The 27,581-nt window shown below is 61.0% G+C and overlaps 4 protein-coding genes and 1 non-coding gene across 7 annotated transcripts in view; 2 read left to right on the top strand and 3 right to left on the bottom strand.

The window, feature by feature from the left end:
• Positions 1 to 3,483: 3,483 nt before the first annotated feature.
• Positions 3,484 to 6,681, bottom strand: MCRIP2 (MAPK regulated corepressor interacting protein 2). The gene is made up of 5 exons (XM_086622511.1): positions 6,630 to 6,681; positions 6,451 to 6,532; positions 4,464 to 4,591; positions 4,169 to 4,270; positions 3,484 to 3,545 (listed from the first exon to the last, which is right to left on the bottom strand). The coding sequence occupies exons 1-5, from the start codon at positions 6,679 to 6,681 to the stop codon at positions 3,484 to 3,486; spliced, it is 426 nt and encodes a 141-aa protein (XP_086478637.1).
• Positions 6,682 to 8,871: 2,190 nt separating this feature from the next.
• TRNAG-CCC (transfer RNA glycine (anticodon CCC)) lies at positions 8,872 to 8,942 on the top strand. The gene has a single exon. It is a non-coding gene; the product is annotated as a tRNA-Gly (tRNA).
• Positions 8,943 to 9,079: 137 nt separating this feature from the next.
• On the top strand, positions 9,080 to 12,220 carry METTL26 (methyltransferase like 26). Its single transcript, XM_086622238.1, has 6 exons — positions 9,080 to 9,288; positions 10,906 to 11,068; positions 11,196 to 11,255; positions 11,656 to 11,723; positions 11,982 to 12,060; positions 12,139 to 12,220. Exons 1-6 carry the CDS (start codon positions 9,080 to 9,082, stop codon positions 12,184 to 12,186), a joined length of 627 nt encoding a protein of 208 aa, XP_086478364.1. The 3' UTR covers positions 12,187 to 12,220.
• An 826-nt stretch (positions 12,221 to 13,046) lies between these two features.
• WFIKKN1 (WAP, follistatin/kazal, immunoglobulin, kunitz and netrin domain containing 1) lies at positions 13,047 to 15,658 on the bottom strand. The gene is made up of 2 exons (XM_086622394.1): positions 15,428 to 15,658; positions 13,047 to 14,531 (listed from the first exon to the last, which is right to left on the bottom strand). The coding sequence occupies exons 1-2, from the start codon at positions 15,656 to 15,658 to the stop codon at positions 13,047 to 13,049; spliced, it is 1,716 nt and encodes a 571-aa protein (XP_086478520.1).
• Positions 15,659 to 20,649: 4,991 nt separating this feature from the next.
• The window catches only part of RAB40C (RAB40C, member RAS oncogene family), a 35,467-nt gene continuing 28,535 nt past the window's right edge, over positions 20,650 to 27,581 (bottom strand). The window contains exons 4-7 of one of the 3 annotated variants that reach the window (XM_086622109.1): positions 24,881 to 24,958; positions 24,236 to 24,458; positions 22,595 to 22,789; positions 20,650 to 21,784 (exon numbers count right to left, since the gene is read on the bottom strand). In XM_086622109.1, coding sequence (XP_086478235.1) covers positions 21,747 to 21,784; positions 22,595 to 22,789; positions 24,236 to 24,458; positions 24,881 to 24,958 — 534 coding nt within the window. In that variant the 3' untranslated portion in view covers positions 20,650 to 21,746. Of the gene's footprint in view, positions 22,790 to 24,235; positions 24,459 to 24,880; positions 24,959 to 27,581 lie in introns of all 3 variants that reach the window. The other 2 variants (XM_086622110.1, XM_086622107.1) reach the window with 2 other exon arrangements.

Below are 27,581 nucleotides of genomic sequence, written 5' to 3' on the forward strand. Positions count from 1 at the left end.
GGAAAAAAAAAAAAAAAAAAAAAAGCCCAGCAAGGAGGGGGAAGCCTGGATGGGTGGAGAGGGGTGTTGGGGATTGGGCTGGCGGAGGGGGAGCGGGATGGTGGCCCTGAAGGGCCCCGTGCTCCCTCCATGCCCCTCTTCCCGGCGCAGGACGCAGCTCCGTGGGCTTTGCCCACGTGTCGATGTGTGTCTTTGGGTGGTTTGCTCGTGGTTTAACAGGAGGCTGGCACGTAGCTTAGATCCAAACCCGTCACTGGGTTCATTTGGATGCGCTGGGGTTGCCCTTGGAAGCACTTTGTGTCGAGCTGGAGGCAGGGGGGGACGAGGCAAGCCTCCCGTCCGACCGTCTGTCCCCTTTAGGGCTCCAAGGAGGCTCCATCTCCTTGGACCTCTTAAACGACACCGTCCTCTCCCACCTGTGTGCCCATGGGTGAAGGTGAGCCCGGCCGAGGAGCTGGCACTGGCCCAAGCCGCGCTGGCCGGATGGTGCTGGGGGCTGGCACTGGGTGGGAGGGAAGGGAGGGTGTGTTCCATGGAGAAATGCCCAGCGCTCGGCCCTCGGGTATGGCGCGTGGTGGGTACGGCACATAGTGGGTACAGCACTTGGTGGGTACAGCACTTGGTGGGCACGGCATGCGGTGGGCACAGCCGCGGAGCCGGGGCCGAAGGCAGCGATGGGTGGGAGGTGCCGCAGGGTGCCCGGGGACACTGCTGGGCTCCGTGGGAGGTGTCGCAGGGTGCCCGGGGACACTGCTGTCCCACGGACTGTCCTTCATGGCCCATCACCTCCATGACCAGGTTTCACCAGCCGCCTGCGACGCAGCTGCAGGACCAGTTTTGAAGGCCAGCGATGCTGTCGCTGCACCCATGTCCTGCCACGCTCGCCCCGTACACCCCACCAACTCCAGAGCACGCCTGTCCCATGTCCCCCTCCTCATCCCTGTCCCCACGCCGTGCCGCTCCGGCAGCAGGCATGGAGCAAAGGCACTGCCTGGACCTTGCCCAGCCATGGGGGATGCTGCCAGAGGCAGCAACTGGGATTTCTTTTTTTTTTTTTTGGTGTTTCCCAGTGCTTGGGTTGCTTTTTTATTTTTTTTTTTGTTTGTTTGTTTTAAATCCGTGTTGATTCTTGTCCGTCCTTAACCAGTCCCCGTGTCACTGGGGCGGCCCCCCCCAGGCCGGCCGCTCCGCGATCCATGCAGAGCGATTTGCACTATAGTGATACACACAATTGCACATAACGAAAATGAATTAATATTTATGGCGAGGGGTGCTGACTCCCTTCTGGTGATTGCATTGGCAGGGGTTGGGTTATATTTTGGGGTTGGGATTTTTTTGTTTCATTCCTGTGACTGACTCATTCGTTCTTGTTCCTTTTTTTTTTTTTTTTTCTTCCCCCCTTTGCCTAACGTTGTTGTTCAAAACGATGGTGCATCATGTTACTAAGAAGTTCCCTGGATCTTAATGACGTGTGTTTGTTAATAAGCAGCCAGCAGGTGAATGGCATCCCCAGACACCTCAAAGCTGCTGGCACAGAGGGTTTGCTCCCTGGGATCATCCCTACAGGTCGCAGAGTGGGGGGCACCCATGGCACAGGCAAACCCCAGCACCGGGCACCTTCCTCCAGGAAGTGCCTGTGCAAGAAAAGGGAGGGCAGGGTGGGGAATGATTTCTGGTGGGAGGGTACCTGGAGCCCCTAGGAGAGGGCTGGGATGCCCAGTAACTGGGGTGGTTTTGGGGTTTTTGGTGGAAGGGGAGATATGGCAGGATGCAACAGAGTCTCCAGGGCATTGGCTGGGGAGCAGTGGGAAGGTGGGGGCTGGATGCCAAATTGCAGTATGGGTTCACGCCAGCACCCCAGTGATGGTGGCATCAGGCAGGATGGCTGAGATACCAGCAACCCCCCTGCAAGGCTTGGTCCTGGGGCAGGTGGCACAGAGGCAGTGTCACCCCTGCAGTGCCCATGACCACCCTGGCAAAGGGGACAAGGGCAAGGACAGCAGCACCTGGCACCACCACTGGTATCATCCTGGCCTACACCAAGAAAGTCTTAACGAAGAAGCAGCATGTCTGGGTCACACAGTGCCATAACGACCCTCGAGGCAGGAGCTGCAGCTGTGCACACTACTGCTCACACCAGTTCGGTCACAGCCACAGCATCACGCCAGCCCAGGGGCAGGACCAGGACAGCCCACAGGATGGGCACTGGTGCCTGAGGACAGCCACGTTCTGTGCTGGCAGGGTCCTGGCTGCTGGTGACAACGCTCTGGCCTCCCAGGCTGCAGTGGGAGAAGCATCACCGGTCCCAGGCAGCAGCTGCTGCTCCCCTCGGGCTGCAGTGCAGTTGTTATTCCCATCACAGGAATAATAAAGGTGCTTTTTTTTTTCCTCCAGTGGGTGTTTCCTGGCCTCCTTTGGAGTCCTGCTGTGCAGTGCTGGCCTCCTGCTCTCTGCCTTGGGGGAGGATGGACAGGGACAAGGGGGTCCTCCAAAACGTGACCTGGAAGGGCTCGGTCCAGCCTGGAAAAACCCATGGACAGAGGGATTTGGGTGTTCCAGGTGCCTCTGGGAGCAGAAGTGGGGGGGTCCCCATGCCTTCCACCACAGGCAGCCACAACCACCCTCTCTTAGCCCCCGCTGCACCCCAACAGCCACGGGCAAGAAGGAGCCCATGAGTTTGGGGCTCAGCACAGCTTTTAGCAGAACCACGTCAAGGGCCTCCATGGCAGCGTTCCTGCCGCTTTACCCACCTCCATTCCATACCGCAGGCTGGCTCTGAACCACAGCCCCCTGCCCATGTCACCTGCAGATGCCCATCCATCTGCCCTCTCCAAATCCCAAAGGTACACCCACAGCAGCACCAGCCCCTGGCTGAGCCCCGGGAGATGAGGCTGCGCTGGGACAAGGACACAGCTCCAAGGAATGTGGGGAGATGCTCCAGGCCCTTTCCCTCCAGAGCAGCACAGTTCCCACTCAGCCAGGACCTGGCAACGAGCATCCCCTGCACACAGGGGTGCCCCCACTCCGCGCCAGCGTGATGCTGCACCCCAATCCCATCACCACCTCCTGCAGACACATCCTTCCCAGCCCGCGAGCGCTTCTCCACTGGCAGTTTCAGCGCTTTATTGTCCGACGGTCCTGCTACAGCACCCCACTGTGCTCCCCGTGGCGAGGGCCGCAGTGCTCGCGATGGCACCGATGTGCTCCCCATGGCACCGCAGTGTCCATGGGAGCTGGAGGCTGCAGGAGCTGCAGCGGTCCAAGAACTGGCACTTAAGGAATCCTGGCTGGGGCCGCACACTGCTCCTCCACGCAGGGAGGGGGCACCCGGCCGGGCATGGCTGTGGTCCGGTCCCGCTGGCCACGCTGGGTTGGCAGCACGGGTCACTTGGTTTCGGTCATCTTTTAAAAACCAGATGTTCTCAGCTATGTTTCTCTTAAAAAAAGAAAAAAAAAAAAACATACCCAAACCTTTCTTCCCTTTTATAAGGAGCTGGCCAGAAATTGCTTTCCCCACCAATCCTCCAGGTCGATGGGAACGAAGTCTGAAAGAGAGGGGAGGCAGAGAGGACAACGTAGCAGAGCAGCTGGAGCAGAGCTCGAGGTGCTCCCCCCTGAGCTGCATCATTCACTGCTGGGAAAACAAAATAAATAAATAAATAAATAAATGACACCCCCAAAATTTCCCCCGCCCCTGTGCCCTGTCCCCAAAAGGCCAGGCTGGGTTTTACAGGGACTTTCTCTTCTTGGAGGACTTCTCAGCTGCTGCAGGAGCCCCCAGGCTGCGTTCACAGCCCCTACTCCAGCTGCCAGCAGAGAAGGACGTTGTCCCCGTGCCCACTGTGCTCCAGCTTGGTCCCAGGAGAGGCAAGTCTCCATGGTGGGACTCAGGGGCTCATCTCCAGCGTGGTGTTGAACCCACCTTGGTGGCTGGAGAACAGCCATCAACCAGGTGTCCTGCTTGCTTGGGCTTCTCCGATGGGGCACGGTGGGACATTCCCACCACCAGCTGCCCCCTAGGACAGACCCAACCCAGCCTCACCAGTGCGTCCTGCACTGAGATCCTCCTCTTCCTCCCATCACAGCCCTGCTCAGGTGCCTGGCTGAGCCCACAGCAGCTCATTGCACCCATGAACCCATCAGAGCGCCGCGACTGCTTCCCACTCACTTTCCAATCTGGGGTTGGGGTTTTTCTCAACGTACTGCACGGGGCCACAGGCGCTCTCCCCGCTCCGGCTGCCGTCCAGCTGCTGCTCTACCTGCTGCCAGGCTGGAGGAGGTGGCAAGGGGGTGAAAAACAGGCAGTGGATGGTTTTGGGATGGGGATTTCCAAGTCCCTGGGGACCTCGGTGGCAGGGATGGGGTCCCGTCACCCGGGCAGCTGCCTCATGGAGGGACCCTGTGTCCTCCAGCCTCTCCCAGGACGTGATGGGTGCCCATCCCCAAGGACCCTCTGCCCTCACCTTCGTAGATGAAGCGGACGTTCTCCTCGTGGGCCAGCGTGTAACACTCCTCGGGGGCCGAGACCTGCTGCAGTGACACCTGCGGCCTCTTGCCGTTCACTCTGTTGAAGACGAGTTTCTGGGCCGGGCTGTCAAGGGAAGCGAGGAAGGGGATGAGAGGGCACAGGCAGATCATCCCACCGAAGTTTGGAGCAAGGACAGAGGTTGTGCGGATGTCCCAGGTTGCCCCATGGTTGCCCACAGCCCTGGCGAGGCCAGGGGGAATGGTTGCAGCCAGCTCAGCCCTGTCCCCAAGGGAGGGGACCAAAAGGGACACAGCCCCCTTGGAGAGGGGGTTCCTGCACACATCGGGGTGCAAGCGAAGGGAGATCCCCAGGAAAAAGCACACGCTGCCCATCTCCCACTCATCCTCCAGCCCCCAGCACCAAGCGCAGTCCCTAAAATAAAAATTCTGCCACCAAAATTGCTGAAATATCAGGAAAATGGAAGGGAAATCAAGTCAGGTGCTGGGTAGAGGGATGTGCCACGGTGCCATCCTCCACAGAACAAGCACCCGGGTTTGCTGGAGCAGCCCCAGCCCACAGCACACCCCCGAGGTGCTCCAAGACTGGGACAAAACCCTCGGCCAAGCGGGAGCAGGTCAGGCTTCTTTGGAGCTGAGATCCGCTTGAAGGTGGGGGAACATTTAAACCATCCCCAGCCTGGAAACAGTGAAACCGAGCAGATGGAAAGGAAAGGTTTGGGATGAGATTTACGGGCACGTTCAGCGCAAAACTTTAGTATTTTGGCTTTTCCACCCATCTTCGGGGCAGGACACGTCTGCAACAGCCACGTTTCTCACGGGACAAAGTCTAAGGGGCACTGGGAGTGCAGGTGGGTTACAGTTTACGGGGCAGGAGAGCCCAAGAACAGGCAGCCCCCGCCTGCAGCTCTGCTGCCAGCTCCGTGGGCAGCTTAACGCACCCCAAAGCACACATAGCCGGGGGGGTCACTGGGTTGGCACCCCTCCCTGCTGCAGGCAGGGCAGCAGCCAGGAAGGTGCCCAACCAACCTGCCTGACGGAGGGGAAGCGTGGCACCAGCCGCAGCAGTCAATGAGGGATCCCAGGGCGGAGGGGAGCCGGAGGGGAGGCTTTTCCCATCCTTTTCTTGAAGCCGACTCACAGGGGCCCCCCCAGCTGTCCGACGGAGCGGAGCTGCCCGCTGGGCCAGGCTGGTGCTTGCCCCCAGCTCCCCAGCCCAGAAAGCATCTCCCAAAGAGAAGCAGCCAGCACCCCTCCAGCTCCTTAAATCCCCTCCAGCACCTGCCCGGTGCCTCCAGCTATTTCTGTTAGAAGCTGGGTGCTTCACCCAAAAATCATTCCCGCGCCCCCTTTCCCTCACTTCAGAGACACCGGACAAGCCCCAGACCCTGCCCCGGGCCGCCGCAGCCTCCGCGGGCCGGGGGTTGCCAGCCCCGGGGACCCGGCGGCTCCACACCGCACCCCGGGGCGGTGCGGGCACCTGCCCAGTGCGTTTGTGCAATCGGTGCCTCCCCCGGGGGGTCTGCGGGGTGGGGGTAGGTTGCACAACCGCAGCCCGGCCCCGGCTCTCCTCCGGTACCGACAGCAGCACCCCGTGGGCAGCCGGTTCCCACCCCCCCGCCCCGGAGCGGGCAGCCCACCGCCGCCTGCACTTTGCCCGTTCCCCCGCGTACTTTTTGGAAACGGCCTCTGCCCGAACCGCCCCGGGACGGGACGGGACGGGACGGGGGGAGGGCACCGACTCCGCCCCCCCCCACCCCCCCCCACCCCGCGAGCGGGCAGCCTCCGCGGGGAGCGGGCAGCGCTGCAACCCCCCGCACGTCCCGCCGTGCGGGCACCGAGCACCGACCCCCCCCACCCTACGCACACACCCCCCCCCCGCAGCCCCTCCCCCGGCGGCGCGGCCCGGCCGCCCCGGTAACCTTCCCCCAAGGTCGACACGGCCGCCGCCGCCGCGGGGCTCACCTGGCGGGGGGCCAGGTACCGGGCTGGAGCCGGCCCCGCAGCTCGCCCTGCTTGCTGCTCTCCACCGCCTGCTGCGTCGGACCTGCGGGCGGCGGCGGGGCGTCAGGGCGGGACGGGGTCGGTGCCGGTGCCGGTGCCCGCGCCTCCGCACCGCCCCCCCCCCCGCCGGTCCCCGGTACCTGTGCGGCGCTGCGTGGCCAGCTTGCTGGGGCCGCGCGTCAGCGTGTACATCCTGCGGCAACCGGCCCCGCGCCCCGCACCGGCCCCGCCGCCCCCGCCCGAGTGCGGCGCTGCGCCCCTCGCCGGGCCTTCGACGGGCCGGGCCGCGCCGGGCCGCGCCGGCCGCAGCGACACGCCCCCCCCCCCCCCACCCCCCGCCCTTAAAGGGGCCGGCCGGGGGTGGTGCCGCGCTTAAAGCGGGGCGTGGGGCACCTATAGAGGGGTGGGAGGTGCGAGCGGGGGAGGTGGAAGCGGTGGGAGAGGCTGGAGGCGCTTGGGGAGTGGGGGGGGGGGGCGGCGGCGGCACATGGGGGGCACATAGGGGGCACATAGGGGGCACGCAGGGCACCTGTACCTGTACCTGTACCTGTACCTGTACCTGTACCTGTACCTGTACCTGTGGGGTGTGGGGACACGCACGGGGCACGTAAGGGGAGCGCATGGGACGTAGTGGGAAACATGGGACGCATGCGTGACACGTGCAGGACACATAGGGGGCACATGCGGGATGTGGGGACACGCAGGAAACGTACAGGGGACACGGGGGCACGCGTGGGACATGGGGACACATAGGGGCCATCCATGAGGCATGTAGGGGGACACACATGGGGCACCAGCCACCCCACAGCGTCACCCATGGCAGGGTGGCACCTGGGGTTTTGGGGACAGGCTGTGTGACAAACCTACCGGGTTCCTCAGGGACACTCCAGCCTTGCTCCGAGGTCAGCAAAGCCACCCCATGCAGGTGGCCTTGGCCTTGGCACCCCACTGGCTGCATGGCTGCGGTGGCACAGCCCTGCCGGGGCAGGATGGGGTGCGGAAGGTTTGGAGGTGGCCCCCCAAAAGAGCATCCTGCAGAGCAGGGCCCTACCCTGCAGGGTGCCTGGCACCCAAGGGTGGCTCGCAGGGGGACACCCCGCAGCCCTCAGCCCCTGCATGACCCTTCCCCAACCCTACAGGATGTGGCCCCTTTCTACTGTACTTAAATATGACTGTGACCCAGGGGACCACTGGCTCGTCCCTTGCCTTGTCACCCAGGGGGTTGTGCCTCAGTTTCCCCACCTGAGATGTGCCTGGGGTGCTTGTGCGTGCACCAGTGCAGCCCTGAACCCCAGATGCTCGGGCTCCAGCTGGATTCTTCCAGGCGTCCATTGTCAGCAGGAGTTCCTGCAGAAGGGGTGGGGGGGTGGGCAGGGGTTTCACTGGGAGCCCCACGTACTGAGGATTCACTCCATGGGGCTCCACGGTCACGCGTGGGAGGCTCAGTGCTGGCGGGGTGGGAGGGCAGCAGCACCCACTGCCCCCACCACCCATGCGGCCCCACGGATGCAAGGGGCTGGAGCAAGGCTGGAGTGTCCCTAAGGACCCCAGTGGGTTTGACACACGGCCTGTCCCCAAAACCCTGGGTGCCACCCTGCCACAGGTGATGCTGCAGGGTGGCTTGTGACCAGCTTGGGATCATCTCCTGCAGCTGCACCTCCCACCATGTGGGGAGACCTTGGTGCCCCTTCCCCACTCCAAAGGTCACCGTGGCCGTCCGCTCTGGCTTCCCATGCTGCGGGTGGCCCATGGCTCCCAGGTGGTCACGAGGCACGTGGCTCCTGCCACTGCAGCTCGGGGCTCTCTGGGCTTGTACCAACACTCCGCTTGTCCCAGTGTCCCCATGGTGGCGGCACCTCAGCCCCTGCCTTGGCACCCCGCCCCTGCCTTGGTTTCTGCTTGTTGCTCCCTGCATGTCCCCTGCCTGGGTCCTATGTGTCCCAGGAGTGACTCCTGTGTGTGCCATGGCTCCGGTGCCCCCTGGCTCCTGAAAGTCCCAGTGCATGTCCCCTGTGTGCCTGTGCCATCTCGTGTCCCACGTCTCCTTGCACCCTCTCTCCTGCTTGACCCCTGTGTGTCCCCATGTCCCTTGCATGCACCCTGTGTGTCCCGTGCCTCCCACATGTCCCCTATGTACCCCCTATATGTCTCCCATGCATGTCCCCTGTGTGTCCCCATATCCCACGTGTGTCGCTCTGTGTCCCCGTATATTTCCTGTGTGTCCCCACATTCCACGTGCGTCCCCTATACCTCCCACATGTGCCCCGTGTGTCCCCATGTCCCACGTGTTGTCCCGTGTCCCCTGCACGGACGCGGGGCCGCGCGGGGGGCGCTCACGCGTGGGTGCCTCATTACGGGCGGGGCGGCGCGGGGCGCACGGCGGCGCCGCTGGTGTAGTGGTATCATGCAAGATTCCCATTCTTGCGACCCGGGTTCGATTCCCGGGCGGCGCAGAACATTATGGTGCGTGTTTGTTTTTTTCTTTAAACCCGCTCCGTGGGAGGCTCCACCCGCGGCCCGTGTGGGCGGCCCCCGTGGGGGCTGCTGGGACCAGTAGTCCCCGGACCGTGGCCACCGCCCCGCTCCAGTCATGCAGGCGCCGGCGGCGGCGGAGCGCAACAAGGGCCCGATCCTGGCGGTGCTGCGGGATTACGCGGCGCCCGCGACCCACGCGGGACCCGCCGGCCTGCGGGTGCTGGAGGTGGGGGCGGGCGCGGGGCTACACGCCGCGTATTTCGCCCGGGCGCTGCCGCACACCCGCTGGCAGCCCTCAGATGTCGACCCCCGGGCGCTGCGCAGGTGAGCGGGGAGCACAAAGGGGGGGTGGGGGGGGGAGGTCCCTGGTGGGGGGTTCCAGCCCGCAGCACCCTCCCCTCCCCGCGTGCCTGGGCTCCCCAGCTCCGTGCTATATTTTTTTTTTTTCCCCGGGAAAACCCAATATTCCACTCTCGGCCAGCCCAGGCTCCCCGGCTTGATGCTTATTCTTGACCAGGCAAGACCCAATACCCAGCTCCCAGGTGACCTGGGATCCCCAGCTCGGTGATTTGTTTTTCCTGGGAAAGACCCAGTACCCAACTCTCAGATACTCTTTTTTTTTTTCCAGAAAATCCCCAATATTGAACTCTCAGACAGTCCAGCCTCCCCTGCTTCATGCTTTATTTTTTGCCAAGAAAAACCCAGTATTTTAACTCTCAGACAGCCCAGGCTCCCCAAGTCGATGCTTGATCTGTTTTTCAAAAAAAACCCTCAATATCCAACTCCCAAACTGCCCAGACTCCCCAGCTCAGTACTTTATTTTCCCCAGAAAAGCCCCAATATTCAAGTCTCCGCCAGCCAACCCCGCTACGGAGCGATTCCTGCCTGTGGCACAGCCGTCGCCTTCCCGTTCGTTACCCACTCAATGCTCCATGGTGATGCCAGGCCCGATGCCCGGCTCACTGGGACACTCCGGTGTCTCCCACCCGTGCGGTGGGTGGCTCGCACCCCGCTCCCATCATCGTGCCGCCGGGGCGAGCGGCGCTGGGCCGTGTTTATTTGCTCTACGTCGGCGTGCGCGGGTCCGACCGCGGCCGAATGCCCATTCCAGGCATCGCAGCGCTGGGCTGGGAGGGCTCAGTTTCCATTCAGGAAGCAAAAATAAACCTGGGCTCTGCAGAGCGGGGAGGAATTCTCGCACCACAAAAAAATAAACTCGGCGGGGAGGTGCTGAAATCGGCGCCTGGCCAGGAGTTGTGCAGCCGGTGTCCTTCCCACCCGTCACCTCTCCGGCTGCAGCACCCAGCACGTGCCACCCTGGTTAAAAATAATCCCCAGCTGGGGCCAAGAGGCTGTGCGTCCCCACAGAAACCGAGACCTGGCTGGAAAATGTGCCAAAAAGGGTATAAATCGCACCAAAATCACACGGTACTGGTGCAGCGGGACTGGCAGTGGGCAGGCAGCCCGGGCGCAGGGGGGCGGGCAGCGGTGCAGGCAGCACGGGTGCGTGGGCGCAGGGCGGCGGTGCAGGCAGCCTGAGCACGTGGGTGCTGGCGGTGCTGCAGGCAGCGCGGGTGCGTGGGTGCAGGCAACGTGGGTGCAGGCAGCTCCCTGCCCTGGCGAGAGGCAACGGTGAAATCGGGGTCTTTTTAGGGCCTGGGGTCTCTCCGTCTGGCTGCTGCCAGTTCTCCAGCTGCCCGCTGCGAAGCAAAGAGCTCAGCGACACCAGCCCCCTCGCCCCGTGCTGAGCACCCCCAGCTGCATTGCAAGCACAACCTTGTAATAGACATCAGAGACTCCACCTGGGAGACGCTGCTGGCAACCCAGCGCGGGCAGGTTGCAGGTCTGCCTGCAGCGGGTGCTGGGGTGGGGGGGCTGTGTGGGGTGAGGGGGGGCAGGCAATGCCACGGCTGGGGTTGACGTGGGGTTCGGTGCCCGCAGCATCGCTGCCTACGCGGAGGCCATGCGGGTGCCCAACGTGCTGCCCCCCATCCTGCTGGACGTCTCGCAGGGCTGGGAGACGTGGGGGGGCACCCAACCCGCCACCCTCGACCTCCTGGTCAGCATCAACATGCTGCACATCACCGAGCTGCCGTGCACCCAGGTGAGTGGGGCAGGGCTGCAGCCACTCCGGCCCTCGCCGGGTCCCTGTCCCCTGGTCCCAGGGCCGAGGAGGGGGCTCCGGGGGTGTCCCCAGCCCCCTGAGCCGGTCCCCACCTCTCTTTCCCCAGGGTCTGTTCAAGGGTGCCGGGGTGCTGCTGAAGCCCGGAGGCGTGCTCTTCACCTACGGGGTGGGTGCTGCGTGGCTGAGCATCCTTCTCCATGTGGAAGCATCCTGCTGGGTGCCCCTGGGATGCTCTGGGGGGTGGATGAGGGGGGCTGGGGAAAGCAGGGGGCTCAGCTTTGGGGGGTTTCAGCGTTTTGGGGCACATGCTGAGCCCTGGATGGGGCAGCTTTGGCTGCTCGCCCGCAGGGACGGGTCCTGCCCTCCCTCGTCCCATGCAGGGCAGGGTCCGGGGGCTCGGGGGCAGTGACGGGACCCACGGTGGGTGACGGGACCCTCTCGGGGGCTGCATCCCTTCTCACTTGCCTTCTGTGCGTGGTGGAGACAGCAGCCCGTGAGCCGGGGTGAGGGGCTCAGGGGGACACAGGATGGCCCGTGCCTGCAGCTCCGGCTCTGTGTCCCGGCAGCCCTACGCCGTGGATGGCCGGATCAGCCCCCAGAGCAACGTGGACTTTGACCGCAGCCTGAGACAGAGGTAGGAGAGAGGGGGCTGGGGGGGGGTCCAGGGCTGCTGGTGGCCCGTCCTGTCCGTGCTCCCCGTCCTGCCCATGCTGCCCATCCTGTCTGCAGCCGCAGGGAGCTCCCTCCCAGCCTGGTCCTTCAAGATAAGCCCCAGAGCAGTGGTTGAGGGAGCCCCTCCCAACATAGGGGCACCCCTGGGAGATGGGGATGCTTCGGGGAGTGCGAGGGCAAGATGTCCATCTGCCTGACCTGCCACCTCCTGCCCCGGCAGCAATCCTGCGTGGGGCCTTCGGGACACGGCGCTGCTGCGGCAGCTGGCGGAGGCCAACGGGCTGCACCTGGAGAGGATGGTAGGTGCTGGGGTCTGCGGGGTGGACAGTCTTGGCAGCGGCGGGGACCCCCCCTGACCCCCGGCTCTGTGCTTCCAGGTGGACATGCCAGCCAACAACAAGAGTCTCATCTTCCGCAAGCTGTAACTGGCACCGACAGCACCGCCCGGCATCTCCCAGCACCTTCCTGGCACGGCTGCCTCCCCAGTGGGTCACACCGTGGGGACAGCAGCCATGGGATGGTGCCCCAGTCACCCCAGCTGGAGCTGGGCTTGGCTTGGGGGGTCTGTCTGCCCCGGCCCCTTTGGGGGTCCCTTTGCAATGGGGTGCCCCAGCCTGGTCCAGAGAAGCCACTGCAGCTGCTATGGGGCACAGTTTGGGAGGGGGCACAGTTTGGGAGGGGGGGCACAGTTTGGGAGGGGGGGCAAAGCACCCCCGGGCATGGGGGAGACCTTTCGCTCGGTGCCCGTTTCCCCAGAGGACACTCTGCCAGTGTTGGGGGGAACCCGTCCCCCTTCCCCCCCCCCCCCCCAGGACTGTGCTGCTGCCCCTCCCCAATAAACTCCAGGGCTTTGCCCCCCCCTTCCCGGGCAGCCTCTTGATGCTTTCAGCTCTGACACTGGGGGGGTGCATCCCTGTTCCCCTTGCAGCACCAATGGGGGGGTCAGATCCTGCACCGGCAGCGCCCAGGGGTCCTACATTGGGCCCCGAGGCTTCTGTGCAGTGGGAAGGTTTTATGGGTGGGGGGGGTCCTGGCAGACCTCCCACCCCTCTGTAGCCCAACCCAGTCCTTTATTGCTGCTGGCTGGGCTGGGGGGCTACACGTAGGCAGGGGGGGGACATGCAGCAGATAAATTACAGGGGAGGTGGGAGCTGGGCTGGGGATCAGCACGGCGTCGGGGGGGGGAAACTACACCCCTAGATACAAGCGCTGGGGCAGGGGCTCCCCACCCCACAGTGAGTCTGTGCCCCCCGCCCCTCCTCCATCAGCACATCCCGGCTCTGCCCTAGTCCTGGAAGCGGTTGAGGAGGTCGCAGGTTTTCTTCTCCATCAGCTCGTAGATCTTCTTCACCCGCTTGTCGTTGGCCGCCCGGACGTAGCTGCTGGGGTCCAGCGTGGCCATGCCATCGTGCACCTCGCCCATGATGATGAGCGGCCCGTCCTCCACCGTCATGTTGGGGCAGGGGCAGCTCCAGTCCATGTCGGTCAAGGTCACCTCCAGGTACTTGATGTTGAAGAACTTGAGGCCCATCTTCTCATCCTTGAGGACGTCCTCGAGGGCGAAGCGGGCGATGCCCGAGTCCTGGTCCTCCACGATCTCCATCAGCCGGCCCACGATGGCGAAGTCGCTGCGGCAGAGGCTCAGCACCATCTTGCTCTTCAGGCGGCACGCCTTGCACTGCAGGCTCTTGGGGAAGGGGCAGACGTCCTCGCAGGTCTCCTTGCTCTCGAAGTTGTTGGTGTTGCCCTCGCAGCCGCCGTAGACGAAGGAGTGGCACTGTTTGAGCAGGTGGTTGTACGCCCAGCGCGGCTCCCAGTTCTGGCAGGGTCCCTGCACCATGGGCAGCAGGCAGGTGGGGCGGGCACTGCCCACGCAGGCGGCCCGGCACTCCTCGTAGGTCTCGAAATGGTTCCTGTTGGCACCGCAGCCGCCGTAGCGGAAGGTGAGGCAGGAGCCCTGCTTGGCATCGAAGTGCCAGCGCACCTCCAGGGCCTCGCACCGCCGCCGGTCCGGCTCCTTCAGGCACTCGGCGCTGGGGAAGGGCTGGGGGCTGCCAGCCCGCGGGGTGCCCCCCGGCTCCCGCCTGACCACCGAGAGCGGGAAGTCGGCGCGGAGCAGCCCGGCGGCGTTCCTGGCCGTGCAGGTGTAGATGCCGGCGTCCTCGTGGCGGGCGTTGTAGATGACCAGCTGGCCGATGTTGGTGACCACCACGTTGCCGTACATCTGGTCCGGCCGCATGATGAAGTTCTCCTCCCGCTCGCTCTGCTTCTCCCAAGTGATGTCCGGCCGCGGGCGCCCGCTGACGTCGCAGCGGAAGCTGACGGTGCCGCCGGCGCGCACCGACTGGTGGAAGGGGTTGCTGTAGAGCGCGGGGGGCACCGGCACCTCGGGGCCGGCGCCCGGCGTGGGGCGCGCCGTCGTCTCCTGCGGCACGGGGCTGGTGTCGGGCCAGGTGAAGATGTGCTTGCAGGGGACGGTGGTGAGGCGCGTGCCGCGCAGGCACGCCTCGGCGTCCATGTAGCACTTGTTGTAGTAGGTGAGGCCGTCGGAGGCGCAGGTGAAGTTGGGCTCCTTCTCGCAGCGGTCCTTGCACTTGCAGACGGGCTGCCCGTCCCAGATGTCGCAGTCGGAGCCCTGCTGCGCGCACACGAAGCTCTCGCACGAGGCCGCCGGCGCCAGCGCCGGCACGCTGCCGTCGGCGAAGCGGGCGGCCACGCAGCTCCGCAGCCCGCACACGTTGGTGCAGCACTTCTCGAAGCCTTCGCAGTCCTGGCCGGAGGCGGGGAGGGAGGGAGAGGAGATGGGGGGGGCAGGGGGTCACCACTGCGCCGTGGCTAGGGGTGCTGCGCCCACCCCTCCAGGGATGTAGGGTGGGCAGGTGTCCCCCGTGCAGCCCCAGCATCGCTGGGTTCCCAGTAAGAGCTGGACCACCCTGGCATGGCTGTGCTGTCCCCAACTGGCTCTCAGCCCCCCCCCCAAGACCCTCCCCAGGCACAGTTCGGGGTGCGCTGCAGTGATGACAGCCCGGCAGGCAGCGTCTTGGCCCTCAGGTTGTGCTGGCTGAGGGGAGGCAGAACTCATTGCATGGATGAACGGGGCAGGCGTCGCTCCCCCCGGTGCCAGGCAGCCCTTTCCAGGGCAGAGGCGGCCGTGCCATGTTCCCCGGAAAGGGAGCCCGGAGCTGGGGCTCTCTGGGATGGGCAGCCTGGTCTGTGGGTGGGCTCCTGCCCTCAGGGAATAAATGGGGGGAGGAGGGGGGGGGAGCAGTTGGGGCTGTGCACTGCTCCATGAGGGTATCTTGTCCCAGTGCACCCATTCCCCTCATCCCAGCCCCTCCGCTGGGCAGGAGCATCCCGGGGGTGCACGAAGGGGGTGTCCTGACCACCGGGAATGGCACAATGGGGGGCATGGGGGGCAACGAGCAGTTTCTATGCCTGCTGGGGGGCGCAGAGAGTGGCCCCAGGACACCCCTGCACTGACAGTGGGGGCTCGGGGGGGGCGAAGTGGCAGCTGGGCTGAGCCCACGGCACCGAAACAACCGCACCAGCTGCAGCGGGCACAGGACCTGCACCCCTAAGCATCTCCCTCGGGGACCTGGGGATGTCCCCCCCCATACCTCTCCCCCATCCCACCCCCTCCAGCCCCCACGGCCCCCCCTCACTCACCTGGTCAGCCTGGCACTCCCGCTCGCAGGTGCTCTGCGCATCCACCCACAGGTTGGGGTTCAGCTGGTTGGGGCAGACCCCCAAGTGCCGCATCCTGCCCGGCTGCAGGCTCAGCCCGGCTGCTGCCGCCGCCAGCAAAGGCAGCAGGAGCGCGATGCCCATGGGCACACGCTGCCGCCCGCCTGCTCGCCGGCCCCGGCCCAGGTGGCTGAAATTCCCACGAGGAGGCATCCGGCCGCCCCGCGTCGCCGGCCTGGGCTTGGGATAAATCACATTCAGGATGGAGGGGACGAGGGAGAAGGCGGGCGGGCGGGGGGACAAAGAGGAGGAAGAGGAGGAGGAGAGGACCAAACCTCTGCCCTTCAGCACGCCCAGCGCTCGCCGGCCCGTGGGCGACGCTGCCCGTCACCGCCAGCCATCGCCACCGCTCCGACGTGGGGGACCCAGTGGCAGCGACGTCCCTGGGCGAGGGGGCTCAGCCCAGCCCGGCTCCCCGCCGGCACGGCACGGCGAGCGGGGCGAGTGGGGTGGAAGGGGAGGACGGGAAGGTTGTAATCTGAATCCCCTCCCTTCCCACTGATGTTTCTGGGTGTTTGGAATGGGAAAGGCGCTGACCTCAGCCTCTAACCCCGGCGAGCCCAGCGATCGGCTGGGCAAACACGGGGGGAGATCAAAGGCAGAATGCGGAAAGTCTCCAAAGAGGGAGAGTGAAAGGAAGGGGGGGCACACGCACACACACAAAAAAAAACCCTCCCGGCCCACGGAGCCGAATTCCTGCAGGATGAGAAAACAGCCAGAGCCCGTCGGACAGGGCCGGCGGCGGGGAGACATGCAGAGCCCACGGTGCCAGGGAGCCCCTCACCCTGCATCTCGCCTCTTGGCACCCACTAGGCAAAGGCAGCCCTGCGCCTGGGAGTGGGGTGCCAGCACTGGCACGTGTCCACCCTCCTCATCCTCACCCACCGGCATCCTATGTGTGCCGCGCGGTGCTGCCCAGCACGGGACCCCGGTCTGCCTGGCAGGGTGGGTGCCCACCTGGAGGGGCTCACCCAGCCCGGCGGTGGCTCCCAGCCCTCCCTCCCCGCTGATTTACGGCCAGGTTTTTTAAACTGGTTGTATTTTTCGGAGCTGGAAGGCAGTGCCTGGCCGTGCCAGCCTGTGGTGGGAATGCTCCGGCACGCGGTGCCTGGGCTTTCGGTCCGGCCGCTGCCTCCTCGGCATGTCCCGTCCCACAGCCCACCCTAAGCTGACAGGAGCCAGCACTGGCTCTCCGGCCAGATTTCCCTAATCCTTGGTGGAGACTGACCTGCAGCAGGAACATTTCATGGCATTTCGGGAGCATTAACTCTTCCAGCACCGGCGAGAGCCGTGACCCACCCGCCTCAGCACCGAGGGGGGGTCTATAGCTCCTGTGGGACAGCAAACCCACCGCAGAGGGCTTCACCCCTGGCACAGGGGCTGCAAACTGGGGGGCAGGGGTGGAGGGTGGGGGGGAAAGGGAAGAGCTTTTTCTTGACATTTTTTGGGGGGTGAAATCAACCCACCTGTGTCGCAGAGGTGGTTTTCTCATGTGATGGTTTGGTGCTCTCCCACCTGCCAGGGGAAGCCCTGTTGCACTGGACCAGGCGTTTTTGGGGAGGGGTCCTCGACACCCGCCATGCTGGGGCGAGCGGGACGCAGCCGCCGTGCCCCAGTGCAGTGACCTCCAGCCAGTGCCGCTGACGCAGCACCGCGACCTGCAACCGCCGCCGCTTCCTTGCCCGAGTGGCCGCCGGGGCCGGCAAACGGCTGCGCTGCTGCTGGCCCAGGATCCCAAAGCGTGGCCAGGCGCCCGGCGGCGCGGAGGGCTGCGGCACGTCCCGTGCCTGCACCCAGGGTCCCCGGTTTCGTGGCCAAGCCGAGGGCTATGCTGCCATGGGATGAGGTGTTTTGCAAATGAGGGAATTGCACTAGGACATCCCGCTGCGGGAGATGTCGGAGGCCGAACCCTGCCTGCCCCGGCAGCCCGGAGCGCCCTGGACCTCCCAGCCGACCCCAGGCACCGGTGCCTGCATGGAGATCCCCAACACCCAAACCCACCTCGCTGCAGCCTAGGGGCACAGAGCCACTTTTGGGGGCACTTGGGGTGCCCAGGGTCCTTCCGAGGGTGCTGGTGCAGGAGGGAAGGGAATGGAGGAAGAGAAGACGTGGAGCTCAGCTGTCACCCATCCCCGCCCTGGGGTCCCCGTGCTCCCAGTCACAGCCCGAGAAGATGCCAGCGCTGGGGTCTGGGTTGGCTCCTGCCCCGTTGCCCCTCTCTGGAGCCAGGGGAGCAGCCCCTGAGGGGTGGCCGGTGCTTCACACAGGAGCCCAAGATGTCTCATCCCATCTCCAAGACAAAAGCCGTGACATCGGGACAAGCGCCTGCCGGGAACCTTTGCCTCGGCAGCACAAGGCTGGCTGGAGGGATGCCGGATGCCGCGTGGTTGGAAATGCAGCTCCCAAGGACTTGAGACCCTCACCCACACCTGGGGACCCCCGTCCAGCCTCTTCCAGCACTTCTTCAGCAGAAGATGAATGAAAAAGCCACTCTTCCCACCCTGGCCCAAACGCACAGCAGACTTCCACCATCCCGAGGCTTAAACCAGCCACAACTTCAGCCTCTCCCAAACCGTTCGCCTCTGCGAATCCAGGCACCCGCCGCACCCCAAAACGGGGATTTTTTGGGGTCACTTTCAAAGCTCCCAGACATGGTTGTGAGTTTGATGGTTCATCTTTTCCCTTCAGGACGAGGGAGCGCAGGAAGCAGCTCAGCACCCCGTGCTGGAAGGAACGGCCCAGCGCCGCATCCCCCTGCTCCGATAACACCCCGCACCCGGGGAGGGCTCCTGCCCCACGGACGCACCCACGGGCAGGTGCACCCTCATTTTCAAGCGTCTGGGGTGCAGTCAGGGGAAGGTCACCATTTCCTCACAGCCTCCAGGGCACAACCCCACCAGGGACAGCAGCACCAGCCCGAGATCCTCTGGAATCGGGAAGGTGGGTTCGGAGAAACGCGCCCAACACGGAAAGACCCGAACCAGCCAGGAGCAACCTGCTCCCTTCCCTCTTTCTCCAGGGACCCCATAAGCTCCGTCTGGCCTTTCCCAGCCGACGTTCAGGCTGTGCACTGTGTTTTCTTGCCCCGCTCTTCCCGAGCGGAGACAGCTGCAGCAAAGGCAGCTCCCGCTGCTCCGGCGTAATGGGCTCCGGCTGTCCGGACCCCACCTGAAACCACACACAGCCTTTGTTTCGGTGAGAGGGAACAGACACTTCCAGAACCCTCCCGAAAAAAAAAAAAAAAATAAAAAGGTCTCCGTGACTTCCCTGACCAGGCTTTCACCTTAGCTCCAGGGTTTTCCAGGCTGCAGACACTATCTCATTTCCCCCCCTGCCCCCTCCCAGCCCCGGCAATTACTACTTAAGCTGTTAAAACAAGCGTGGCCAGTCTGGTACGAAGTGGAAAATCTGATCCTAGGGAAGCGAGCAGGCAGGGGAAAAGGGAGGTCAAGGGGAGGTGGGATGGGTGCAAGAGAGAAAAGGATCAGGCCAGGAGAACTTTCCCTCCACCCCAGGAGAAAAGCCTCTTCCCGGGGCTCCTGGCCCCAGTCGATGCCATCAAACACCAGCCCGACGGTGACACTGGTGCTGTGAGCTCCCCGCGGCACCTTTTCCGTTTCAGTCACTTATCCCAGACTGGCTTTAACTTTTCCAGCCCGGCTAGGAGGGTGGAATGCTGCCGCAGCACTCGGTCCTCTCCTCCCGAGCGCGCCCAGACCCAAAGAGGCAACTTAAGGCTTCGACTGTACTTGGAAAACCCGTCCCCGCGTAGCTCCAGCCACCTACGACATCAAAGGCGTTGCTGAACACTCCATGGGTTTTCTTAGAGCTCCGCTATCCCAAAATCAGCAATTCTCCGGGAATCAAGCCTTTAATAAGCAGAGTTTTAGCTTCTGCAGTTGTAGAGAAGGGCAAAAAGAACCTCAGAGCCAGGAATTGTGACTTTAAGACCCCCCAGAAAATGTAATCTGAGGTTAACACGAGTTGTTTTCAGGCTGATGGGGAAGTGGCAATATGCACCTCCATCACCAGCAGTCCCAAATTCCCAGTTTTGGGCAGAACTATCACCTTTTCCCTTCAACCTCTTCCCAGCCCACATGAAAACTGATACAACTTCTCCACCTTTCAAGGGGCAGTTCAAACAAACAAAAAGACTTTAATTTATACAAAACAAACTCATGTATAATCAGTTGAACAACGTTGACTGTACAAAGGAATAAAAAAATAAAAGGATAGTCCAAAAAAAAACCCCAAAACAAACCAACTCAGGAATGGTACAAGTGTTGGAGAGCAGCTACAGACTAGTGTTGACATCAGATGCAAGAACTTTCTCCTTTTAAATTAAAAAAAATAAAATATGCTTTTTGCTGAGCAATCACTCCAGGTCACTCCTTCATCCTCACTCCGGGACAGGATCTGTTGAGACCTTGTAGGGTGGAAAAAAAAAAAAAAACCAACCACAGGGAAAAGGCGCGGGGAGGTGTCACACGTGGCAAAGCCAAACCAAGCAGAGGTACATCAAGTTTTTTTGTGGGTTTTTTGTGTTTTTTTTTTTTCCTAGACATGCAGCAGCTTTGTGATTTTGGGAAGGAGACCTCCATCCCTCTCCACCCCGCACGGAGAGGGGCGGCCCCGGTGAGGGGCCCCGCCGTGCCCGGACAATGTTTTCCAGGAGAAGTCGCCTTTGGGGTGCCGGGGCGCGTCACCTGTTGGCCGTATATCCCCGGGCTGCTGAGCCAGCGATTGTCTTCTGCTGCGCGTTAAGTGATGGGAAACAGGTGCCGGCCATCCCAGACAGGTTCTCCAAATGCCCCGGCCTCCGCGCCGAGCGCGGCTGCGCCTTTGCTCTCGAGCCAAACCACCACTACAAAGGATTCTTCTCCCCGCTCCATCTGCCTGGGGTTTAATTCTCTCCTCGCTTATTTGAGCCGGGCGACGAAGCACGCCGGAGTCGAGCCAAGAGAACGACCCCTGTATTGTGTTTTGGTGGGCAGAGCGGGGAGGGGGCAGCTCGGGCACCTCCTGGCTCAGCCCCGAAGCAAAGGGGGAAGGAGCCGTTCCCCGCGGAGGGACACATCCCTGCACGCTGCCTGAGCGAAGCGGGTCCGTCGGCCGCGCCGGAGCCGCGGCGGCTTCATTCTGCCCGCGCAACGCAACGAGCTGCTCTTGGGAGAGGAGCGAGTCCGGGGCTCCAGGAGGTGCCAGCAGCGGGAGGAAGCCGGCAGCGCCGTGCTGGCTGGTGTCCTCGCTGCTGAAGGGACCAGCCCAGCACAAGGAACAGCAGTTTGCTTTCCACCACACTACTCACACTCCACACGTCCCGGCCCCCTACGAGGACGTGCCGGCGTAGCTCAGTCCCACCGCCAAGCCCTGCTTCGCTTTCGCAAGAAGGGCGAGGCGTTGGGTTTCCAGGTGAATTTCCAGCACATGGGATGAAGCCATGGAAGCACATGCCCTTGCTCGGCACAAGATCTTCTCCCCCAGCGCGCACATCTCAAGCTCTTTCCGCTGAGCACGCACAGCCCCCCCAAAATCCAGGAGCGGTCCTACAGAGCGAAGCAGATTGCTTTCCCAATTTCCTGACGCCACCGAGCGGATTTGCCACGACAGGACCCGGGGAATCGCTGTTTTCCCCACACAAACCTCTTTCACCTTCCCAGTCCCTGCTCCTTCACGCTCCGGTGGGAAACGTTGCTTCTGTCCTTTCCCCACTTTCATCCCGGAGGAGCCGCAGCAACACCGGCTCAGGCAGAACGTCTTTGGAAAAGCAAAGCAAGGAGCAGCCAGGATTTGGGGGCTGTCACACGGGGCGGTGTCGGGTCAGGGTCCAGGGGGCTGTGTTGTGGACGGAAGGCTCCGGAAGCGACAACCAAGCCTTTGCAGCAACAAGGGATGAGTTCAGCGCTTTTCCTCTGCTTTAGGCGCGATGCTTCCACCCTCCGCTCCTTGGTCTCCGATCAGCCGCACGCCAGAAGGTGCAAAGGGAGCATCAGGTTGACCTCAGAGCTGCTTCTTCATCCTGCCTGCTGGAAACAAACAGCCTCTCCCCGCTCTGCTCCTCCATCCACTTCCATCCCACCCTGCCTTCGGCACTCACAAGTTTGAGGGAATGATGGGAATAAAGCAGCTTGGGGTACGTTACGCACGAACCGTTCTTTCCTCCTGCATACGTGGTATTTAAAAAAAATCCCAGCACGAGCCCCGGTGGTGACTGGAAGTCTCTTAAAGCATTTGTGTGTTTTCATCGGGAAATCCTCCGCTTCTCCCCTTTTGCTGACACTGGGAAAGTTAAACCAGTGCTTGTATTTACACGGCTGCAAAAAATTTTCCCTGACTGCTTCTTAAAAAAACCCTTAAAAAACAAGTGATATATATATATGTATAATATTTACATAAATAAACGAAGAAGGCAAGCGGCCTGCTTCCTTCCTCTTTCCAATTGGCCAACTCTTGCCTCGTTTTCTTTGTTTTTGGCAACAGCAGGTTAAACATCCCGGTGAAAACTGCCATCAGTCCCCTCTCCCCATTTCTTTTTTTTTTTCTCCTCTACATCCAACGATCACTATTGCACCAGCAATCTGTTCAGGAGTCCAAGAGTTAAAGTTGCAGCACAGACTCTCCTTGCCTACTCCCTTAAGCCTCTCAATCTTCCATTAAATCCATTTCTCCATTGAGACTGGATGAGCTTTTTTCCTCCCCCTTCCCCCCTCCCCAACCCGGCAGCTGCTGAATTTTCCACCCCAGGCCGAGAGGCGAAGCCCAAAGCATTCTTGGAGGGTCACTTGGCAGAGTCCTGTCCCGGCCAGCGCCGCGAGATCCGGCCGGCACCACGCTTCGCGTGCGAAGCCGAAACGCGAGCGCGTTCCCAACGCTCGCGCGCGCCATCGGAAAAGCAACCGCGGCCCATCCGCAAGGATCCAGTCGAAAAGGGTTAAGTGTGCAAACAGCTGTACATTGGTGGGTGGGTGTGGACACGTTAGAAGCTCACGGTGGGTCCATCCTGCTAAGAGATCTTGCAGTTGTTGCGTGAGCAGTTCTGTGGGGGGCTCTGGGGCGGACGAATGGATTTGGATCTCTTCAAGCTGTTACCTTTGCTGCTGCTCCCGCCTCCGCTGCTGGCCAAGGAATACGACCGGCCGTGCATCATCACTGCGTTCATCCCGTTGGCCATCGAGAAGGATTTCAGGTGACTCTTGATGGTGACAGGCAACGGCAGCTTGTCGATGAGGTGGACCGGGGTGCAGGAAACGATGGCTCGGCAGCACAGGTCCTGTAAGCTGAACACTGGTGGGAGAGAAGACCAGACAGTCAAGGGCTGAGAGATTTCAAGGGCTGCCTTCTCCCTACAACTATTCCTTATGCCATGCAGTTCCTGCTCCTTTGGGGACAGAAGCTAATAACGATTCCATAGGAGCCCTGAATAGGGAGCAGGTTAGTTAGGACACTCTCTGCACAGTGCCCTGCTCACGTTCCCACCGGACATTGGCCTCTCAGGCCATGGTTTGGCAACCAGAAGGCCATGCCCAGGGAAGGAGGCGACGGTGTCGGCAAGCCCCAGGGCAGGACAGTCTGGCTTGGGGAGGCTGCAGCCGCGGGGCCGGCTCTCTGCAGCACGCCCGCAGCAACAGAGATGCCACCAAGCCAGAAGAAGGCTCTGCCCTTTCAGGCTTCCCGGCGTTCCCTTAGCTCAGCGTACATCATGGGAGCATGCTTTGGGATGTCCGCTTGGAGGGGATTTCCCAGCAAGCAGCCACACGAGGGCACGCTTCCACCTCCGGCCCGCCGCGAAAGCTGATCCCAAGCAGGAGCAAGCAGTTACAAGCCCTGCCTCTGGAAGAGGTCCAGAAGACATCTGCGAACGCAGCTCAGATCCTGCTCCCCATCCCTCCACGAGCTGGAGATGGCAGCACGGCAGCCAGGCTTGGGGCAGGAGCCCGAGCCCTGGCAGATAATTTGGTGACTGGGGCTGGCAAACAGGATTTTCCCTCCCTTGTGAGCGGAAGCTGAGGATCCATATGAAGGCAGGTCACCCCAGGAGTGCAAATCAGGAGATTTGCACTCCTGGGGTGACCTGCCTTCATATGGATGAAGACTGCTCAGACTGCCAGTGGGGCACATTGCTACCTCCAGCCAGGAAATTCGGACCTAAGACGATTTTGCTCCGAATGCAACAGGCTGAGACGTAACGTGGAGTCTGCTTGTGGTTTGCCACACTGCAGCACATGTGCCTGGATATCTGGAATACCCAAACCCACTGCTGCCTGCCGACAGCAGGGATGAGAATTAGTCCCTTTCAGCTCTTTGGGCTCACTCTGCTTCCACATCCCTCCAAAACAGGAGCCACAGGCTCAGGCAAGGGTAAGGACAGAGGTGCTTACGCTTGGATTCATCCCACACAGCCATCTGATTGAAGTACTTTCAAGTTGGGAGCTTAATGGCCCTCAGCCTCATCCAGAACAAGGGGTGTAGGATGCCCCAGAGCAATTCAAATCCTCTGGCATGCTGAGCTGACCATCCCTCACTGCTGCCTGCCAGGTCCCGGTGCTACCACAGGCAGCTTGCCGTGGCTCAGATTCAGCTTGTCTGACCCGAGGCGTTTCTCCAGGTGCTTTCAGATCCCACAGTTACTAATAAATACAGCTCCCACCTAGGCAGTCCATCCTCTCCCTCCATTTCATCCCAGCCAGCTCTGGTGCCTTCCCCATACGGAGCACCTTCCTCGCTACTGACCTCGGTTGGGTCTCCAGATCTTCTCCATGCCGTGCCGCATGAGGACGATACGGGACAACTCCGTGAAGGACTCTATGACGTTGAAGTTGCACAGGGGGCTGACCTCAAAAAACGTCATGCAGTTCTTCTCCGCGTAAGCCCGGGCCTGCTCCGTCGGCACCTGCCGCTTGAAGGCAAGGTGAAGCCTGTTTCCCACCAGGATCCGAGGGACGCCTGGGGCATGCTTAAAAAAGGAAAGAAGTGGAGAAATCAGGGCTTGTCCTCGGGAAGGGCGGCCTACACCCAGTATTCTGCTTAGCTGCAACAGAGTGAAGGGCAAAGAAACAGAAATTGCTCTGTGAACCAGAAGGACTGCCAAGCAGTACCACTACATGATGAGGAAGACTAATTTATCCCCTCTACAATCCATTTTAGAGGGAACCTTTCTACCTTTCTTGACCATTCCCGAGCCCTGTCCTACTCCTCCGGATTTATATGGAAGAGGAGGGCAGACACTTATCCCCTTGCTTTGCTTATCAGCAAACTGCCATCATTTCCTCTCCACAGCAGAGCCACTCTTGTCCCCGCATCAGAGGTGGCACCTCCACGGGTTTTCGCTATGGACCACTGCACGAAGAATGGATCCCATTCTTCCGTTTAACTTACCTCATCTATTTCCTTTATCCACCGGTCTATCCCATCGAAGGACCAGCGATTAGTGATGTCGTACACCAAGAGAATGCCCTGGTAGGAGAAAAGGAGCGATCAGGGAGTTTCGCAGTAGGCAAACCGAAAGGGAGGAACACCTGAGAGACCACCTCCATGTGCAGAAACCAGAGGGCTAAGGGACAGAACCTTGCTGCAGCCACGTTGTGTGCTTGCTAGGGCAAAAACTGAGACAACGGATCTGTACTAACTCGGGTCTGGACTATTAGGGAAGGTTTTACTCCTGTTTTGGCGTGAACATCCCCCTGATAATTCCCAAAGCAGTAGTCTCTACAAAGGAGGAGGAACTGCCTCGGTGACTGGACATCCGGAGGAGCAAGGCTGTGCAAAACACACCCTTCTCCTGTCACTGGTCCGATACAAACTCACTGAGGCAGAAACAGTCTGTTTATTTTCCCCTGATGCAGACCAGCTGCATTCAGTGGTAGGATGGCAGCAGAACACGATGGAGTTAAAGCACACCCATCTTCAGCACATTTTCCTTCTCCAGAACCTTCTCCTTCTCATTCTCTTGTCCCTCTGCAGGAAGGGAAGAAGTTGAATGATACCAATGAACAACTCAGCATCTCTGGAGGACAGATCTCATGAGCAGGGTCCACGCTGGGCTTCGCTGAAGGCAGACGGTGTTGCTAAATGTCAGTGCCGCACCGGCAGAGAACAAACGCCGTACAGCGATGCTGGCAAACCCCAGGGGGTCCGATCAAAGGTCCTGCTGAAGGATCTTCCCCCCACCCTTTCTTCTGGAAAGAGAGGTACCTATGCGTCCTCAGGCCCACATCCATCGTCCCTAAACGCTACCCACGTCCACAACTCACTTCTCAAGGTGCACCACAGTGATGCTGGGAACCAGGACAGGCACAACTCAAGGCAGGAGAGTTTGTGCCTCCAGCCGTGACAACACGGAGCAGCACCTTGGAGCGTCTCTACCCTCGCCCCAAGCCCGGCTAGCAGGACTCAGGACCACGACCAGACTGCTAGCCACCACTCAGGTCCACAGCAACTCTTAACAAGTGAGCTTTTCTTGACTCAAAGTATTTCTGAGGACAGACACAGGAAAGTAGGCTATGCACGGCCCTGCAGGCACACAAGTCAACGCATCAGGAGCTGCCTCCCAGTACCGGTCGGGCACATACAGCATTTAGAGAATTGTCTGAAGCAGCAGCCTTTCTGCAACTCTCCCGTTATTTTTCTGACTTCTTGTCACTCTTTTCTTTGCAATCAAGGACATTTCAAGTGACAACAGGCACTTGGAGGGTACTTTGCAGATAGCTATTGGAGATGCCCTGAAACAGGAGCTACGGCGGAACAGATGATCTCGCGCTGCTGGGAACGCAGCGCCGGATGAAAGGTAACCCAGCAGCAGCAAGACTAAGCTAAGGGCAAAACAAACCAGCCCGAGCTGACTCCAGGATAACAGATCATTCAGCAGCAAGCTCGGCAGAACCAGTCTTCTCTAAATCAGGAGCATCCTCCGGGAACAGCCGCCCCTGTGGCAAGTCCTCAGCGCAAGCAAAAGAGATTTCAATTTGGCAAAGGGAAGTCTCAGCTGGAAGCCTAGTTCTCTAGGAGATGTCTAGATATAGCACAGCAAAGGAGGGAGCTGACAAACTGCCTAAATTCTGTCCTGGTACAAGTCAGAGACCATCGAGGACCTCACGTACCAGTGGTGGGATGGTTTTCATGCTTGGTAGCCCAACACGAAGAGCTCGCTCTCCAAAGTTTGGGTTTGAGGTTGTTCTGAGGGACCTGATGATGAGTTTTCATAATTGCAGAAGTATTTGTGGGGTGGGGGGAAGCAGATGCATCTTCAGTTTCCTCCAAGGAATGTCTAAAGCTCATGCCTACAGTCCTTAATTTTTGAAATGTCATCTCTAGAACAGGCAAAAAAATTTAAGTGGAGGTTGGTTTTGTTTTGGAGAAGAGAATCAGTTACTCCTAGGTCTAGATAGTAAGTAGGAAGCAATCATTTTCCATAATTAAAAATCCACAAAACCAAAGATATTGCTTTTCCAGAACCCAAGGCAAGAAACACCACAACACATTACATTTTAAGTGCATTTTGAAAAAAAAAAAAAAAGAAAAAAGAAAAAAGAGAGACTCTGAGCTTTCTTTTCATTTTTGTTATATTTGACTTGACTTCTTGCTTCCAAGGCTGCACGTGTGGAATGAGAGTCAGGAAACAACAAAGCAAAAAGTTTGATGACCCCCTTCCAGGACAAACTGCCAGCAAGTTAAATAAAGTCTACTTATTTTATTTCTGGATTGACAAGTTCCTTTAGCCAAGAGAAACAGACCCAAGACCTAGTTTGTGAAGACTGCTTCTGCCAGAAACATGCTCCAGGAGGAGAGAGTTTTTCGAGCTTGCTGGCAGCTGCAGCCTGGATCTTCTTTAAACAGGCATAAGGATAAAATATCAGCAAAAACACAGCCCCAAGTTCTCAGGAGCAGGGTGGAAGGTCAAGACCACGGCTTCTAAACGCAAGAGACACCACGCCGTCTGCCAGCTTGCCCTCCAAGTCACAACACAGCTCCGTGCAGGCACATGTAGAGTTCAGACAGCCAAGGAAAGCTTCCCAAAGGTCAGAAGACACCAAGGCCGCGTTGTCTGACGCCTTGCTTCTGTCCCGTCCTCCCCAGCACG

This window comes from Tauraco erythrolophus, chromosome 17 (genome assembly GCF_009769465.1).
Source record: "Tauraco erythrolophus isolate bTauEry1 chromosome 17, bTauEry1.pri, whole genome shotgun sequence".
In the NCBI taxonomy this organism is placed as follows: Eukaryota; Metazoa; Chordata; class Aves; order Musophagiformes; family Musophagidae; genus Tauraco; species Tauraco erythrolophus.

What these genes read in the sequence shown, in the direction of transcription:
- METTL26 (XM_086622238.1), top strand. Translation starts at nt 9,080, where the DNA reads ATGCAGGCGCCGGCGGCGGCGGAGCGCAACAAGGGCCCGATCCTGGCG. An exon ending in GACCCCCGGGCGCTGCGCAG is followed by an intron (nt 9,289 to 10,905) that starts GTGAGCGGGGAG and finishes CGGTGCCCGCAG; the next exon opens with CATCGCTGCCTACGCGGAGG. An exon ending in GACCGCAGCCTGAGACAGAG is followed by an intron (nt 11,724 to 11,981) that starts GTAGGAGAGAGG and finishes CTGCCCCGGCAG; the next exon opens with CAATCCTGCGTGGGGCCTTC.
- WFIKKN1 (XM_086622394.1), bottom strand. Translation starts at nt 15,658, where the DNA reads ATGCCTCCTCGTGGGAATTTCAGCCACCTGGGCCGGGGCCGGCGAGCA. An exon ending in GGGAGTGCCAGGCTGACCAG is followed by an intron (nt 14,532 to 15,427) that starts GTGAGTGAGGGG and finishes GCCTCCGGCCAG; the next exon opens with GACTGCGAAGGCTTCGAGAA.
- MCRIP2 (XM_086622511.1), bottom strand. Translation starts at nt 6,681, where the DNA reads ATGTACACGCTGACGCGCGGCCCCAGCAAGCTGGCCACGCAGCGCCGC. An exon ending in GGCCACGCAGCGCCGCACAG is followed by an intron (nt 6,533 to 6,629) that starts GTACCGGGGACC and finishes CGCCGCCCGCAG; the next exon opens with GTCCGACGCAGCAGGCGGTG. An exon ending in GGTACCTGGCCCCCCGCCAG is followed by an intron (nt 4,592 to 6,450) that starts GTGAGCCCCGCG and finishes TTCCCTTGACAG; the next exon opens with CCCGGCCCAGAAACTCGTCT.